The sequence below is a fragment of the Dunckerocampus dactyliophorus genome, chromosome 2, assembly GCF_027744805.1.
Source record: "Dunckerocampus dactyliophorus isolate RoL2022-P2 chromosome 2, RoL_Ddac_1.1, whole genome shotgun sequence".
NCBI classification, from domain to species: Eukaryota; Metazoa; Chordata; class Actinopteri; order Syngnathiformes; family Syngnathidae; genus Dunckerocampus; species Dunckerocampus dactyliophorus.
This window is the reverse complement of record NC_072820.1, coordinates 4,047,302-4,064,672: the sequence shown is the minus strand read 5'-3', so window position 1 is coordinate 4,064,672 and position 17,371 is coordinate 4,047,302. Positions and strand designations below refer to the sequence as shown.

Genomic DNA, 17,371 nt, shown 5'->3' with positions numbered 1-17,371 from the left:
TCTATGTCTAGCCATAAATAATCCAATGGGTTAGGGTTGATCCATTTTAAGATATACTGTAACCTGTTTGCAAGGAAGTAGTTGGAGAAGTTTGGGAGTTCTAAGCCCCCATATTCTTTAGATTTTTGTAATGTTTTGAGACTTATTCGTGCTGGCTTATTTTTCCAAAGAAATTTATTTATATATGAGTCTAATGACTTGAACCAAATTATAGATGGTTTAGTGGGGATCATGGAAAATAGATAATTAACCTTTGGTAAAATCATCATTTTCACGGTGGATACTCTGCCTGTAAGTGAGATGGGCAAGGTTCTCCAACGTGCAAGATCATCCTCTATTGACTTCAATAGTGGAGTATAATTCAAGCGGATCAGGTCTGACAGGTTGGAGGAAATGTTAATACCCAAATACTTAATGTTCCCTGAACACAGTGGTATAGAGGGGGTGCTCTGGAAACCAAAGTTAATGGGCAGTACTGTGGATTTAGACCAGTTAATGGAGTAATCTGAGAAGGTGCTATAATTGTTAATGAGTGAGATCGATTCGTGAAGTGAAGAATGTGAATTATCCAGGAAGAGTAATACATCATCAGCATAAAGGCTTATCTTATGATGAACATTTGTGGTGTGGATCCCTTTAATATTTATATGTTGTCGAATTGCAGCTGCAAGAGGTTCGATAAAGATAGCAAATAGTGAGGGAGAGAGTGGACACCCTTGCCTAGTACCTCTTTGTAAAGTAAATTCTGGAGAGATGTGATTGTTGGTCCGAATTCTATTCTATACTTAGTTATAGTTATGCGGTGCTACAGAGTAAGGTGATCAAATAAAAAATAAGGGACATCCTGAGTCTGTTTCTTCGCGCTTCTTAATTTTTTTAATGCACTATAAAAGCATTGGATCGGTATCGGAATCGGCCGATACTCAAAATCAAATAAACTCGGAGGCAAAAAAACCTGATCGGGACATCGCTACAATGTACACATGCCGAGGAGGAAGATGACTAAAATATTGCTCAATTTTACTTCAAAATAAGTCAGACATTGTTTTATATTACCGGAATTTCCGGTGTATAAGCGACACGTGTGCACGTGTGCACGTTATAAAGTGGCATATTGTGGCACGCAGGGGCCCGTGAGGACCACGCAGCTCTTTATTTGACAGAAGCCAATCATGAGCTAAGAATAAACTCACGACTCGCTTGTCAACCTATTGGAAATCTCAGGAGGTCATTACTCGATATAACAGTCTGATTTACGGTTTCAGCTTACAAACAACATTAAACTCACCACACAGCGACTTAACATGCAAACGTTACACCTCAGAAATATAGAAACATGCATCAATACAAGTTTGATATGAAAAAAAAACAACATTTTAAAGTGTTCCCATAATAAGCACGCAAAGCATGCTTGGAGAAAATGGCTGCATTGCTGCTTCTGTCCACCAGAGGCAGCCAGAGGACCAAAAGACAGGGAAACGCTGACGGAGGGAAGGTGACGTCATTGCAGCGGCCCAGTGAATGCGTTGCTCGGATGCGATGCATCAGGGGAAAACCTTTACAATGTTGACTTTTTCTTTATTTTAAAGTCACATGGTAACATGTGCCAATATTTGGATACACACCTTCTGAGTATGAAGTTGTCGTGTGCTGAATTTAGTGCCGTTGGTTAAGTGGTGTGAGAAGATGACACCGTGAGTCAGACTGTTGTGTTCTTATATTGGGTGTGTATCTAATGACCTCCACGGACAACCAGTGTGTTGACAAGCTTGTTGTGAGCGCACTTCCTCACTGACTTGCGAGCGGCACAGTATTTAAACAACCAGCGGTAATTCTGAAGTAAAGGAGATGCCGCCAGATTAGAAGTTAGCCATAAATTAGCTGCACGGCAGTATAAGCCGCAGAGTTCAAAGTTTAACAAACACATTTCACATTTTAATGTCATATTTGACTTGCTGATCCGCGACCCACTTTTTGGGTCCCGACCCACCAATTGGGAACCACTGCACTATAATAGAATTCACGGGCTGTTTTGACGTTTGAATGCTCAGCGGCTCTGAAACAATATCATTGGGACTCGTTGCTGGAGTCACTTCCTGGCCCTTAAGCAAGGCATTAAAGTCCTCGTTGTTGGGTCTGTTTCCCACACTGATATCTTGTTTTACGGCGCGTGTCCGTGCAGCTGTGTACTTCTGGCCTAAGTGTATGAATCCTGTTCAGTGCAACACTGCAAAGAGCGCAAAAGGGGACTAATAAAATGTCCCTCTTCTTCCCCTTCCGCATCGTCACTTACTGGCTCTCCTCTCGGTCCTCGGTTTCCACGGGTACCCTGCTCCCCCTTCTCTCCGACTGATCCCTGCAGGAGGTGATCAGACATGCTCAGATTCTTCGCCGGCACATAAATAAAATAAAGTTAGCGTGATTTACTATTTCGCCACGAGGTCCATCTGGTCCTGGTGCGCCCTGAAACACACAAGTGGAATGAGAACTATGGTGTTACGTGTGATACATAACACGGCTTCCACCACGTTGTTCATTACTTACATCATCGCCACGCTCGCCCTTGTCCCCATTAGCTCCACGGGGGCCACGCTCACCCTGTTACACATGACGACGTCAGAACTTTACTTCTAAAATCCCCCCTTTCTCCCCCTCTATCTGGTAGTTCACCTGAGGTCCCAAAGGCCCGTAGTTTCCAGGCCTTCCTGGTTCTCCGTCTCCTCCAGAATCTCCCTGGAATAAACACCAGGTGACTTAAAACACAATGACATTTATTTAAAACCAGTAATCCATCCCAGTATTATCATGACATCTTACTTTGGCTCCTTTTGGTCCATAAGGACCAGGGTCTCCCTTTGGCCCAGGTTCACCCTGAAGGCCCTGCAAGCCAAAAACACAAACAAGATTGGACAAGTGAAGCCACAACACTCAATCGTGGAGGCCGCTGAGCACGCACGCACACACGTGTGTGTTTGTGTGCAGTACGACTATATGGTTTCATTTAAACAATCTGACAGCAAAGAATGTAAACCTCCTAGCCGTGATTAAAGAGCCAGGGGCCCCTCCAGGTTCCAGGTCTGATGACATTGCTAAACATACAACTGGAGCTAATGGCTAATCTGTAATCTGTGGTTCGGCACGGTTAATATGGATAGATCTGGCATCTCTTTTTGTCTTAATTCTGATCATATCACAGTGGATCCCCACATATTCAAACGTTCATATTTTTGGGCAAAAAAAAAAAAAAAAAAAGTGTCCTCCTTTTTCTGCAAAAAACACATTTCATTCACCATAAATCGGTAAAAATGTCTAAATACGTGACAACACAGGTAAAATGTACAGCATGCATGTACCACTGCTGGAAAGCCTACCATTTGACATGCTTACGTCTTTATCCTTCACTGATCATGTTTTCCGTCAAGTGCTGAGATTTCGCACTTTGTTCGGCGGTCCTTGAACGCACCATCGTTGTGCTTGGCTACGGAAGCACTAGCGTCGACAGTCGACCCGCCCTCAAAACTTGCAGCGAGGTGAACACAAGTTAGTATATCATCATAGAAATCAGTAATACGGGGGCAAGCCTGTTAGTCTCTAGCCTGTTAGCCTGTAGCGCTAGCCTAACGACCAGGCTAAAGGCCACGCCGTGACTCCGATTCTATCGGTTCATGGATCATCTTACACTATGATTCATGTGCGGTGTGTAGCTATACATTTTATACTTTAAATGGGTTTAATAAGTGTGTGAGGGGTATTTCGGATTGGGTAAACAATGGCAATTGAAAAGAGAAGGAGAGGATTCTGGAGCTGAATCAAATCTGATAATTCTAACACTTTTATTGCAAATCTTGATCCAAAATCAGAGAGCGATGTGTCAAAAATAGTACACCGTAGTGTACCCTTGTGACAATCTGTACTGAACGTTTTGACAATTTTTTAAACATTTTTAATGACATATTGAATTTGGGTATGTTATTTATACGTGCCCCAAGGCATGCTGGGTAGTCCAGCGGCAACAACAATGTGAGCTATGAACAATAAAACATTGGATATCAAGAGTATGTTTACGGCCCTCCTTGTTTACGTCGCTGACAACCTCAATATATTTTGCAATCAGCAAACTGTCGGGAGAGAGTGTACCACAAGCTACCCAGCATGCCTTGCGGCAGGACTACGGTATGTGGGTGTAAATTTGGCTTGAGGATTTTGCTTAGACATTTATTTGTATGCACACATGGTGCAGCAGGTAGGTTACGTTGTGCGTCGTGTGTGTTGGCGTGTTGTGTTGTTTGGATCGCCTTTTTGCACCATCTACAGATTGCGTCTGACTATTTCCTGTACAACTCGAGCGTGGCACGATAGCACCGCAAGTCATGTTTACGGATACCGCTTCGATGTTAAAGGTTTAAAAAAAAAAAAAGGAATTTGGAAACGCCCGGTGGGCCAGATTAAGGCTGATGTGACCCGCGGGCCGCAGTTTGCCCACCCCTGGGTCTGGGGGTGTCTCAGCCCCGGTGCTGTCAAACCACACTACCCCACTGATTCACTCACATCTGATCCAGGAGAACCTTTACAGCCAGGAAGACCAGGGAAACCAGCTTCACCCTGATTGGAAAGAACAACGGAGAATGTCACTGAAAATGTCAGCGACTTGATGACATCAACAAAAATAAAATGAAGACGTACGAAGCGCATACGTTTGTCTTGCAACCTGAAAAAAACGTAAGCGCCCGTGGAGTTTTTTGACCTGACAAAGAACCTCTGCGCCCTCCGTGCGTTTCTTGAAGGGTTCTTTGCATGACGGCCGGCCGTCATGTTCATAACTATGGGGGGGGGGGGTTGTTCATTAAGTCATTAAGTCTCATATTTTCATAGTCTATAAATGTTTAAAAGAGAAAATGCATGGGAAGCGCTGTCGTAGCTCCTCTCGCTGCTCTGTAAAAGTATACTTTAGAAGCTTTTCGGGAAATGTGAGCGGGTAAAAATTGCAGAATCTAAAAATAACCAACGTAGTTAACCTAGCAGATGGCATTTTGGTTTGGAATATTTGATTAACATCACGCAATAAGTCCATTAAAGCCATGCATTAAAGCCTTAAAGGTTAGGCAAGTTAGCAAGCAACAGAGGAGGCCATTTTTGAGATAATGATCGCGATCAATGAAGCCAATTATCAAGTAGCTAAGAAATATGATATCTTTTTTTATTGTCAAAACATGATTAAAAAAATATATACCATAAATTCCGGTGCATAAGCTGCACCCACTAAATATAGAGGAAAAAGCAGATTTGTTCATATAGAAGTCGCACGGTGTATAAGCCGCACGTGAGGACCAGGAGGCTCCTTATATTACAGGAGCCAATCATGAGCTTTGAAAAAAACTCACAACGAGCTTGCCAACCCATTGGAAATTACTCAATATAACAGTCTGACTCACGGTTTCATCTTACAAACAACATTAAACTCATCGCACAGCAACTTAACACTCAAAAGGTACATTACAAGTACCAATGCGAGTTGAAAATAAGAAACAGCAGCTATTTTAACATCTACCCATAATGCGTTACTGCCAGAAGAGCAGTCCATTGGAGGACAAGCAACATAGATGGATGACACTGCAATGCTGCCTCTGTCCGCCAGAGGGAGCCAGAGAAGCCCGGCGCACAGAGCCCAGAGGGAGGCTGACGTCATTGCAGCGCCCCAATGAATGCCTTATGGAAAACCCTCTATGTTTTTTTTTTCATTTTAAACTCGCGTTGGTACATGTTTGTATATATTTGAGGTATACTTTTGGGGGGTTATTTTTTCTTGTGCCAAAACACCAATTTGTCCACCTACCTTGCGTCCATCAACTCCATCGTTTCCCCGTAGACCTTTATCCCCCTAAGACACAGAAGAGAAAGTGAAGTGAGCCACGCAAAGTGACGCTTAATGAATACTAGTGTGTTTGATTTAGAACAGGGGTCGGGAACCTTTTTGAGAGCCATGAAAGCCACATATTATTAAATGGAATATTTTTTAAACGCTGAATATAGCAAAGTAATACACCTAAATACATGCATTTTTAACCAAGACCAACAATTTTAGAATAAAATAAGTCTCCAAATGTATTCTTTTTATTACACTGAAGCTATCCGATAAAAAAATAAAATACTTCTTACCATTAATGTCACCATCTTCTTCGTCAAAAGGGTTGGCTCTGCAGATTTAGCTAGCTGACTATTTGATTAAAAGAGGGAGCTTTACTTCTTGACCCCTCAACGATCCAGGCAGGCCACCACATTATCCAGCAATAATCAATTTTTGGTGTCCGACCCGGAAAATGAAAATATCGGAAGGACAGCTGGCATTGGCTCTGGCCGCCCACGTTGTGGTAGAAAATGGACGGATGGATGAAAATGCATATGAAAGTTTGATATTTTGAACACTGTCATTTCTGTAATGTTTTTACTTTAAAATGTCAGCGAAAAAAACAATTATAAATCAATGTTATCGTGCTAAGACATGTCTGAGAGGCAGATGCGGTCATCTGGCTCCCAAGCCATAGGCGCCCTACCCCTGATTTAGAAGTTAAAGTAGTAAAAATCAAGCTCACCTTGTAGCCTTTGTGTCCTCTTTCACCCTGAGAAGAACATTTGATGAGTCCATTGCGCCCAACAGTTATGCGGTGCACTCATTTTAGCACACACTCATGTACAGTAATGGGATTATACCTTCTCGCCTCTACCGCCTCGGTCTCCCTGCAAACGGAAAAACAGGTCAGAATGATCATTTTTTTAATATATACGTATATGTTAACAAACACAACATGCAAAAAACAGAAAAAAATGACAAAAAAGCGTCAAGTGTTTAGTGTGACTACACTGTTAGACAGTGCATTAAAGTCCGTCACTGATAGAACCAATGAAGGGTAAACTGCACAATGTTTTTTTCTTTTTTTTAACCTTCATTCCGCTGTACCCAACGGGACCAGGATCTCCAACGCTGCCCTGTAACACGGACACAGTGATGGTTAGAAGGCTGTGTTGAGGATTATTATCATATTCCAAGTCAGAGACTGAAGGCCACCTACAATATCACCAATATCTCCTTTCTCTCCCGGCATTCCAGGTCGGCCAGTTTCTCCCTGTAAAGAGGAAATAGAAAAAAAGGTGGATATCGGTAAGAAAAGAGTTGTTGTATTTGTTATTGCGTATGATGATTAAATACATTCGAACGGCATCGTGTAGCATCAGCATACCTTGCCACCGGTGGATCCGTCTGGTCCTCTAGGGCCTCCTGGAGCCTGCAGCAAACAACAACAGGTGATGAAAATGCTCATAGAACATGAAACCCAAAGATTTTGAGAGTGAAAAATTGGCTACTTACATTGCAGTCGAAGGAGCAGCACTGAGAAGAAGAAACAAGAGATATTATGTTATGTTACGTAACGTCACGCTGCAAGATATTGTTAGCATTGTTGACATATCTAGCTGTCATATACAGCAAGTTAGATGTTTCCATAGACTCATCATGGGAATAACTTTTCCTTTTGTTGGGTGGACTGATTATATTTTTAAAAAACCCATCCATCCATCCATCAATTAATTTAAAATTAGGGATTTTATGGGTTTTATGCTGCCGATTCCGATACCGATCATCAATGGGTGCGATCGGCTGGCAACCCAACGCATGTTTGTGTTGTCAAGACATGTCCCGCAAGACACTGTCATGTCGCCACCACACGGCAGCCGGTTTTGTGATCGGCTTTGCAAGGCAAATGTCGATGAATGCCACATGTTTCTTACGGAAATCGTCCGATGCTAATCGGTGGCCGATCGATCGGAGCACCCCAGTTCAAATTTTTTAAATTAACACAGGGTCAAAGCACTTTAACCGCAATATTCCGAGCCACGAGGGGTTGCGTTCGACGACAACACACAACTTAAGTTGAATTTGCGTGTTTTCAGTGTACGGTAAGTGTATTTTGTGGGATTTCCGAGCGTTCTTAAATGCACCAAATTGTACTTCCGCAGTAAGAATCGCGTCAGTGAGCGATATCCACTTTCTGTTCATTTACACGACACACGTATAATAAGGACGTCGTTGTGATGTTCGGAGTGTCCCTGAATACGTTCTTGTGGTCGTCTCGTGATAATGAGGAAGTGTCGTTCCGATGACGAAGGGACTAGAGACGTGTTTGTGAGCTGGAGATACATACGTATATGGTGTTGGAATCGAATAAAGTTATAAGAGAGCGTCAGCCTCTGTGTGGGGACGCTATTGTTCTTCCGTCTGCCGTCATAACAGAACAAATGAATTTCCAAACAGCAGGAAATTATAAATCAAATATTTTCATAGTTAGAGCATAGAAAACCTGTTTACGACCTTCTAAATTCGTTTTTTTTAACATTTTAGAGATATCTAAACATGAGGTACCACCCCTACAGTCACCTTAACACTTGTATTAGCCAATAAAGTAGACATAATAAGAGAAACTAAGACATAAGACAAACCCAAACTAAGTTAGTTATATAAATTCCGCTGTAAAATTTCCCCTTTTTTCCAGAAAATTTTCCTTATTTTGAAATGTAAATGTTGCCAGTTGTTTGAACCGATGACCTGCGGTTGACTCCAAACTACTTTCCCAGCTTGTGTAAATCTACAACTCTCCTTCTCACTGAGGTCGTTGGGCTTTCCCCTTGTTCTGAGTATTGGTCGATCCAACGGGTGCTGTCAAACAAATCATTTTACGCTGCCAAAAAGACGCTACCAGCTGCAGTCAATCATCGCCAATGACAACTTAATAGGGTTTATGAAGTTAAAACGCCTTCTGGAACCTTCTTCACCACTTCCAATGACATTTAGGTGACTGTATGTTTATTTGAGCCTTCATATACTGGATATAATTATGACCCTGTATACATTTGAAAAGTAAATTCTAAATTGTGCACCCAACGGATTTTGTATCCGATCCAATACCGAGCAAAATTCAGGCTGGTATCGGTGATACCGATCCGGTACCGATAGTTTGCGCGAATTCACTTAATGTGTGTGGTAAATTTGAAAAAGTAGTGTATGCCATATCATAGCATAGCGGGGTGATTTACAATGGTGCCAAGCTAATATACAAAAACAGAAAAAGCAGTGGATAAAATCATATAAAATATGTAAAAATAGTATTTTAAAGAATAAAGAAAGAAAACAGGTGAAATAATAAAAGGATTAAAATAAATGATTAATTATTAAGAAATACTTTAAGAATGAAAACTTTATTCACAATTCACACATGGCCGCGTTTATGATCGGTCATCGTTTCGACGGGCAAACGTTTCAGGCAAACATTACCTGAAATGACTGAAGCATCAAAAGTATCGATATTTTGACTTGAGGATCGATTTTAGCGCATGTGGAGCTGGTATCGGAAGTATCGATACTTCGGTATCACTGTTTTCCAAAATCACTGAAGATCTAAGTTGTATTATCATTGCATCCTGGAAAAAGAACCGTTCAAATAAATCATTAAGAGCCCGAAATGACAGTGTTTCCCCATACATTCATTTATTTGTGGTCGCCCGCCACAATTGAATTTGGACCGCAACAACTAGATGTGGTGCTACCTGCTGGCCCTCGCTAATAAACACATTATAACGGGACTGCACGTGATGTAGCTTGTCGTTGCACCTTACAGTAGACGGCATTGTAACCGCGTCACAACTCATGCTCCAGAAAATTAGACAAAAAACAGATAATTCAGTAACTTTATCTCATATTTAGCAAGTATTCAGACTCTTGTATTATTTTCAAATAAGCGTCGCACAACAAATTTAGTGATTTTTTCTGGTCTTATCGCACACTTTTACAAACTCTAAAATGAAAGCACATATCGAGAACCCCTCAACCTTCAATCCACTACCACATATAGATTGCAGTCCTGTGGGAAACACTGGGTGAATGAGACATTCAAGCACATAATGAGTGTATGTCAACTTGTGAACAGATCTGCAGATGGATGTGATCAGACATACCACGTCCTTGGTCTCATTTGTCTGAAAGAGAAGACGAGAAAGAGCAAATTAGACCCAAGCGTTCAATTCTGGGAATGCAGGCAAAGAGGCAAAATGAGAAGAAGAGAGAAGAGGAACACGTACAATCATGTCTATGATGGTTCGAATGGTTCCCATCTTGGTGGCTCTGGAGTCGTCTGCAGCAGTGAAGTTCTGCCTGTAGTTCTGGTCAGTAGCAATGATGGAAAGTCTGGTATCCTAATATAAAACACAAAGATTTATTTTTTGAAAACGTCACCCAAAGCTTGCTTGTGTTTTCCTTATCTGCTGCATGTTCAAGTTTGGTTATTGTTTTTCATTCAGGTTCAAAGTTAACTCAAGTTAGTTGTCAAATTGCACGTTCAGACACGACAGTAGACGGACCAAACTCTTCATTAGTCACTCAGAGGCTGGTTTCCCCGGTTTTCAGTTCCAGCGTGAACCAGGAGCCCAGTGCACACAGCAAGGCCCATGAAGGCATGCTTGCGTGACTTCGGTCATAGAAGAACTTAAGAGCCCTGATCTCAACCCCATCAAACGCCTCCCGGAGCTGGAGCTGGATGAAGTAGCCGGGGAGAGGGAAGTCTAGGCTCCCCTGAATAGAATGCTGCCCCCACGACCTGACCTCAGATAAGCGGAAGAAGATGACTTGATTTCCCCAGCTCCAGAAATTAAAAAGTATTCACATTTGAAAGGCTGAAATCAGAGGATATTTACATATGTAAGTCAATAAACGATTTATCGATGACCAAAACAGTTGTCGATTAATTGGGTAATCGCTTAACCATCGATTAATTGATGCGGCTCTAAAGCAATCAGAATCAGTGTAGTCAACGAATAAATGACGTCGGTCTCATTCCAATGTAACCGTCATTACGCAAATCTATACCGGAAACGCTATCGGTTCGACGCGTGTGCAGAACGCGTCTACATCCAGTCGGCCTATTTTTCGGCAGTTACGTGCTCGGCATGTGGAATCTACAATCTATTTTACGGCAGTCACAGACTGCCTTATATCATGTCCATGGTGCAAGTGGAGACATTATAAGCCCTCTTTTCTTGATTCCAGAAATTATTTAGTTTTTTTCACCGCTGAATTTTTTTTTATTAATCTTCTTCTAGATTAATCTAGATTAATCCATCATTGCACTGTGCTTATGGTGATTTACATTCAAATATCACTGCATTTTATATGTTGTTTTATTGTATTTATTCATATACATGTATTCTTGTATTGATACGTAAACGGTTATGACGTTTACGTCTGCAGCGCATTGCAAAACTTTTTACGTAGCTTGGTGAATAAAGACGGCAGAAACATCTGCTCGCTAACAAAGTCAAAGTGTCACTAATAAAATAATATATTACATAGATGAAGTAGGCTTATTGACCATTTATGTTCATACATTTAAAAAATAATAACTACCGCTGCATGTGACATCGCAGAAATGCTGTCGTAAAAAAATTGCGAAAGGAGGATTGACGCGGGTCTCGCGCATGCGCAGAACCGATTGCGTTTTCGCAGGGTAACCGAGGTGTTTCAGGATGCTAACTGATGTGGAAGTTTTGTGTAAATAAAGTAGGGGCGCTACGGCTACGGCTAGGCAAGTTTATCATTTGCACAGTAAGTCTCTGTTAGCAGCCGCCAAAGGACCTTATCAACTCACACAACACACTTCCGGCCAAAATAAGAGCACTTTCGGCTATATCCTGTTTACCTGTGTTCACCAAATAAGGGTTTCATAAAAAAATTGCTTACACCAACATTGAGGCAGCAAACAAAGTACACTGCTTTTCAAAAGTAAACATCTTTTGTCAAAGTGTACTTTTGGAAAAAGAAACTTTTAAAATATATGCACATAAATATAAACACATTCATATTCAAGTTGAATGCTTTGATATTTATGTACTGGTTGAAAATAGCCCTGTGAGAAATTCATAGTAAAGTTGATAAAAAGTTTATATTAGGGATGTCCCGATCCGATCTTCAGGATCGGGATCAGCTGCCGATCTGCTGTATTTTGAAGAGCGGATAAAAATTGGCTTCTGCCACGAGATCGGGCCGATCCGGTTGCTGTATCACGTTCAGAACTCTGGGCCACACTCCAACACGGTAGGTGTGGTAATGCGCCTCAAAGCTGGTGGATTGGGACATCCCTAGTTCATATCATTAAAAAATTCATGGGGAAGTTCAGACATTTCATCCAAAAAGGACTCCAGTTTTAAAAGCAGCAGAATAGAGAATCGTTAGGAACCTGAATCAAACTGAGGAGTCGGAATTGAATCGTTCAAATTCAAACAATGCACAATCCTAGCCATGAGTGAACAACAACGGGGAGGGTTCTGGAGCTGAATCTAATATAATAATTCCAACAATCACTTTAATTGCAAATGCTGATCTGAAATCAGCAAGCCGTGTGTCCATAGTAGACATTTTTATGGCCGTATCAATTACTTGAGGTTTCTTGACCTTCACTGATGGTCCCGGAAGGTTACGCCAAAGTGTGCTTCCGCTTACGAAGACCATCTGTTTTCTATGCTGCTTATCCTAATTCGGGTCGCGGGGGTATGCTGGAGCCGATCCCGCTGACTTCGGGCGTGGCACTTACAAAGTCATTTTTGTAAAAACAAAAACGAAGGGTAATTTCATTAGGATTTATTATGCAAATGAGGCGATTCCCACATACAGAATTAAACAAGAAGAGCACGTACCTCCTGATCGGGCGAGATGGCGACGGCGAACACCTTCACCCCGTGCAGCCTGGCCTCGTTTGCAGCTTCCTGCACGCCTCCACACGGCTCCTTGTACCCAGTAATGGGATGGCCGTCAGTCACCACCACAATGTACTTGTTCTCATGGTAGTGTGAACCCCTACGGCCACAAACACGTATAAAAAACCCACACAGAAACGACAGGGTCATCTGTGGAAGCGTAAATGAGTATTATTACGCGATGAGCAGCTCAGCAAGGCCCCTCTTGATGGCGCAGTCGGTGTAGGTTCCTTTGCCGATGTATTTGATGGTGTCGATGTCGTTCTTCAGGGCCTGGCGATCGGTGCTCATGTCACTCAGCTCTCGCACCAGGATGACGTCATCACTGTAGTGCAGAGCTCCGGAGTTCCATGTCAGGTAGCGGTCACATTGGTGGCGCCTGGATGAACAAAAAAAAGAAAGACGACAGCACTTCAAATGACGCCACTGATTAGAATATAATACGTCATCATTAGAAGTGAATGTGATGGTTCTTACATGTCTCTCAGTTCATCGATGAAGCGCTTGGTGAATTCCTTGATCTGGTCAATGTAAAAGTTGGGAGGTTTCTGTCTGAGGGCCACACTTTCGGATGTATCCAGCACGAAGAAAAGGTCAACGGGACACTCTGTTCACACGACAAACATACAGTGGTGTGAAAAAGTGTTTGCCCCTTTCCTGATGTCTTATTTTTTTGCATGTTTGTCACACTTAAATGTTTCAGATCGTCAAACAAATTGAAATATTAGTCAATGACAACACAACTGAACACAAAATGCAGTTTTCAAATGAAACATTTTATTATTAAAGGGAGGAAAAAAATCCAAACCTACGTGGCCCTGTGTGAAAAAGTGATTGCCCCCCTGTTAAAACAACATTAACGGAGATCTATCAGTGTGGAAAAGGTTATGAAGCCATTTCTAAAGCTTTTGGACCACACTGAGAGCCATTATCCACAAATGGCGAGAACATGGAACAGTGGTGAACATTCCCAGGAGTGGCCGGCCAACCAAAATGACCCCAAGAGCTCAGGGACGACTCATCCAAGAGGTCACAAAAGACCCCACAACAACATCCAAAGAACTGCAGGCCTCACTTGCCTCAGTTAAGGTCAGTGTTCATGACTCCACCATAAGAAAGACACTGGGCAAAAACAGCCAGCATGGAAGAGTTCCAGGACCAAAGAACATCATACCAACAGTAAAACAAGGTGGTGGTAGTGTGATGGTCTGGGGCTGTTTTGCTGCTTCAGGACCTGGAAGACTTGCTGTGATAAATGGAACCATGAATTCTGTTGTCTACCAAAAAATCCTGAAGGAGAATGTCCGGCCATCTGTTGGTGACCTCAAGCTAAAACCAACTTGGGTTCTGCAGCAGGACAATGATCCAAAACACACCAGCAAGTCCACCTCTGAATGGCGGAAGAAAAACAAAATGAAGACTTTGGAGTGGCCTAGTCAAAGTCCTGACCTGAATCCTATTGAGATGCTGTGGCATGACCTTAAAAAGGTGTTCATGCTGGAAAACCCTCCAATGTGGCTGAATGACAACAATTCTGCAAAGATTGGGCCAAAATTCCTCCCCAGCGCTGTAAGAGACTCATTGCAAGTTATCACAAACGCTTGATTGCAGTTGTTGCTGCTAAGGGGGGCCCAACCAGTTATTATGTTTAGGGGGCAATCACTTTTCCACACAGGACCATGTAGGTTTGGAAATTTTTCTCCCTTAATAATAAAAAGTTTCATTTAAAAACTGCATTCTGTGTTCAGTTGTGTTGTCATTGACTAATATTTAAATTTCTTTGATGATCTGAAACTTTTAAGTGTTACAAACATGCAAACACTTTTTCACATCACTGTAGATGACAATAGCTGACATTTTATGCACCAGAAAGCGGAAAAGGAAAAGCAAGATGTGGCGTCACTGGGTGTCATGGCAGCTTGCTAACAGACTGCTGAAGGCCTCCATGTTGCTGTCTGTATTAGCACTAACACAGACATCTTCTATCTGCTCAATCGATCATAAGCTTTTGGGCATCACATCCATAGGAGATGCTAGAGCAGTGATTCCGTAGCACATTACTATGGAAACATGTCCAAATATGTTTCTTAGCTCAATAAAGGCCTCGGCCCCGGCAACCAGTCTTCGTCACCCTTGTTATACTCATCTAATGTAACAAGTTTATTGTGATACGTAGGTGATTCCACCTGTTTGGGAGAATAGGGTACCGGATTCTCTTGAGTCACTCGTCACAAAGCGCATACGGGGAATATCGCACACTCGCAACAAGCTCCTGAAGATGAAACTTGAGTCTTTTGTTCAGGCACCCGTGAGTCAGTGAAGCGGACTGACTGATTGTTGCTTTTTCCACAGGGCTAATACAGGAAACATAGTGCAGCGGGGGCCACATAGTGAAAAATGAAAGGATGCAAGGGCTACTTTGATATTATGTAAAGCAACACAGGTAGACTTGCTAGGAAGTTACATACTGTGCATAGTTCAAGGAAAAACTGCATCTCAGCTTTGTGATATAGGTTAAAAAGTACATTATTAGTATCATCTCCCCTCTTTTTTCCCCATTTTTACTATTTTTTTTTCTAAATACCGTATTTAAATTTTCCTCTTAAATAATCTTCCTAAATTTTCTTCTTGTAAAATTATATGTATATATGATAATATTATTACTTTATTCCCATAATATTATAACTTTTCACCAACCTAATTTTCCAAAAATGACAATTTTATTTTATTTTGTTTGTTTCTCATAACATTACAGCTTTAAAAAAAAAAACAAAACATTTATTCATTTAATATTTTAACTCTATGCTACTAAAATAATTTTATAATAATTTAAATCATAATTTTAATAATCATAATAATTTTTCCTCGTAATTTTACGAGTTTATTCTCGTAAAATTGCGCCTTTTTTTCCTCGTTAAAATAGTACTTTATTCTCGTAGAATTACAGCTGTTTTTTCCATTTTTGTTGTTTTTAAGTTTCCAAATATCTTCTTGTACATTTTCTTCTCGTATTTATCACTTTATTCTCGAAACATTAAAACTTTTTTGCCAAACTAATTTTTTTTAATTACAACTTTATTCTGTGTTTTGTTTGTTTCACATAATATTACAACTTTAAAACAAAAATCGTTTCATATTTGAACTTTATGCTACTAAAATGAAATTATTATAAAATATTATTATATTATTCTAAAATTATTTTTTCCTTGTGATATTTTGACAAAATTTTTGTAAAACTACTGTACATTTCTTGTTAAATTATATTTTTAGAATGTGCCACACATGCCCCCCGAGCCGCACTTTGGATAACTCTGACTTAGAGTAACATTTGCACCATTAGTGACATGTTACCTGGCTTCCTTTTTAAATTAATTACTTTTTAAAAATCTTGTTTAATACATTTTTAAAATAAATAACACTTAATTTAGTGTGCCCTGCAATTGACTGGCGACGCGTCCAGGGTGTACCCCGCCTCTCGCCCGAGGTCAGCTGGGATAGGCTCCAGCATACCCCCACGACCCTAGTGAGGGTAAGCGGAGAATTAATTTAGTTAAGGGTACCCGCGAGTCCCGTTCAGTAAAAAAAAAAAAAAAAACACGACATTTTTGAAGGGCTCGTTCATGACTCACACATGTCTAGTTACCATAGCTGCCCAGTGACCGCTTATTTGTTTAGCTAATTAGCCACGATGCTAATGTGACCTGCCGTCCGGTATGAGCCAAACTGTACTCACCAGTACATATTCAGTAATTAAACCGCGTTCCCAAACAGGTCAAGTCTCCCGTCCCTCATTAAAAAGCATAACAGAAGTGCACATAAGTAAAAAAAAGAAAAAAAAAAAGAAAAAACTATAGCCATTAAAATCTGCAATTGAAATTTGTGTAGCGCTCGGGGGCCCCCTTCTGGCCTGGAGTGTCAAGCATTAGCCTGCCTTGCCTCTGATCACACCCACAGTTCAACAACCTGCATTTTAAAAATGTATATATACAATTTTATATTTATATTAAGACAAGGTCTAAATATTTTTCCTCAATGTGACTATCATCCTCTTCTTTTACTTCACTGCTAATTTGCGAGGTTTCTTCAGCGTCCAAAAGTGCACATCTGGACCATCGCTTGCAGCAACTGTCACATTAGCATGCATCACTTTGCATTTAAAGATAAAGAGTGCAACATAACTTTACCGATATAGATGAGAGCATCCTGTTAAAAAACAATTTCGACTTACCCGCGGTCCTGGATCTTTGGATCTGCGTTTGCGCTCTGGCCAGGAGGACGCACAGCAGCACAAGGAGACCTCTCAAAGCCTCCATGGCTGAACTGCGAAATGCAAAGAATAACTCCCCAAAAGAATCAAACGCAGAGCCTCTCGGAACCCCAAAGCCGGTTCCTGTACGCCTAAATTGGGCAAACTTTTTTGAGTTCCACCGCCCCGCCGCAGTTCAGTCCAGGCAAGAGCCAGGAGCGCGCAGAGGAGGACGGGCGCGCACTGCGGAGGAGGAGGAGGAGGAGGAGGAGGAGGAGGGAGCGGGAGAGGAGTGCTCGCGCTTTTTCCTGTGCGTGAGGAGTTGCAACAGGC

The 17,371-nt window shown here is 41.5% G+C and overlaps 1 protein-coding gene across 1 annotated transcript in view; it reads right to left on the bottom strand.

Annotated features, from left to right (window-relative positions):
• Window positions 1–17,251, bottom strand: part of col6a1 (collagen, type VI, alpha 1) — a 44,827-nt gene extending 27,576 nt beyond the window's left edge. Inside the window, exons 1-19 of the mRNA XM_054766739.1 lie at window positions 17,021–17,251; window positions 13,270–13,399; window positions 12,971–13,171; window positions 12,733–12,892; window positions 10,126–10,239; window positions 10,003–10,023; window positions 7,364–7,384; window positions 7,236–7,280; window positions 7,068–7,121; window positions 6,940–6,984; window positions 6,709–6,735; window positions 6,591–6,617; window positions 5,834–5,878; window positions 4,549–4,602; window positions 2,818–2,880; window positions 2,671–2,733; window positions 2,545–2,598; window positions 2,428–2,463; window positions 2,294–2,356 (exon numbers count right to left, since the gene is read on the bottom strand). Of these exons, the coding sequence (XP_054622714.1) occupies window positions 2,294–2,356; window positions 2,428–2,463; window positions 2,545–2,598; window positions 2,671–2,733; window positions 2,818–2,880; window positions 4,549–4,602; window positions 5,834–5,878; window positions 6,591–6,617; window positions 6,709–6,735; window positions 6,940–6,984; window positions 7,068–7,121; window positions 7,236–7,280; window positions 7,364–7,384; window positions 10,003–10,023; window positions 10,126–10,239; window positions 12,733–12,892; window positions 12,971–13,171; window positions 13,270–13,399; window positions 17,021–17,105 (1,308 nt within the window). The 5' untranslated portion in view covers window positions 17,106–17,251. The remainder of the gene's footprint in view (window positions 1–2,293; window positions 2,357–2,427; window positions 2,464–2,544; window positions 2,599–2,670; window positions 2,734–2,817; window positions 2,881–4,548; window positions 4,603–5,833; window positions 5,879–6,590; window positions 6,618–6,708; window positions 6,736–6,939; window positions 6,985–7,067; window positions 7,122–7,235; window positions 7,281–7,363; window positions 7,385–10,002; window positions 10,024–10,125; window positions 10,240–12,732; window positions 12,893–12,970; window positions 13,172–13,269; window positions 13,400–17,020) is intronic.
• Window positions 17,252–17,371: the final 120 nt, after the last annotated feature.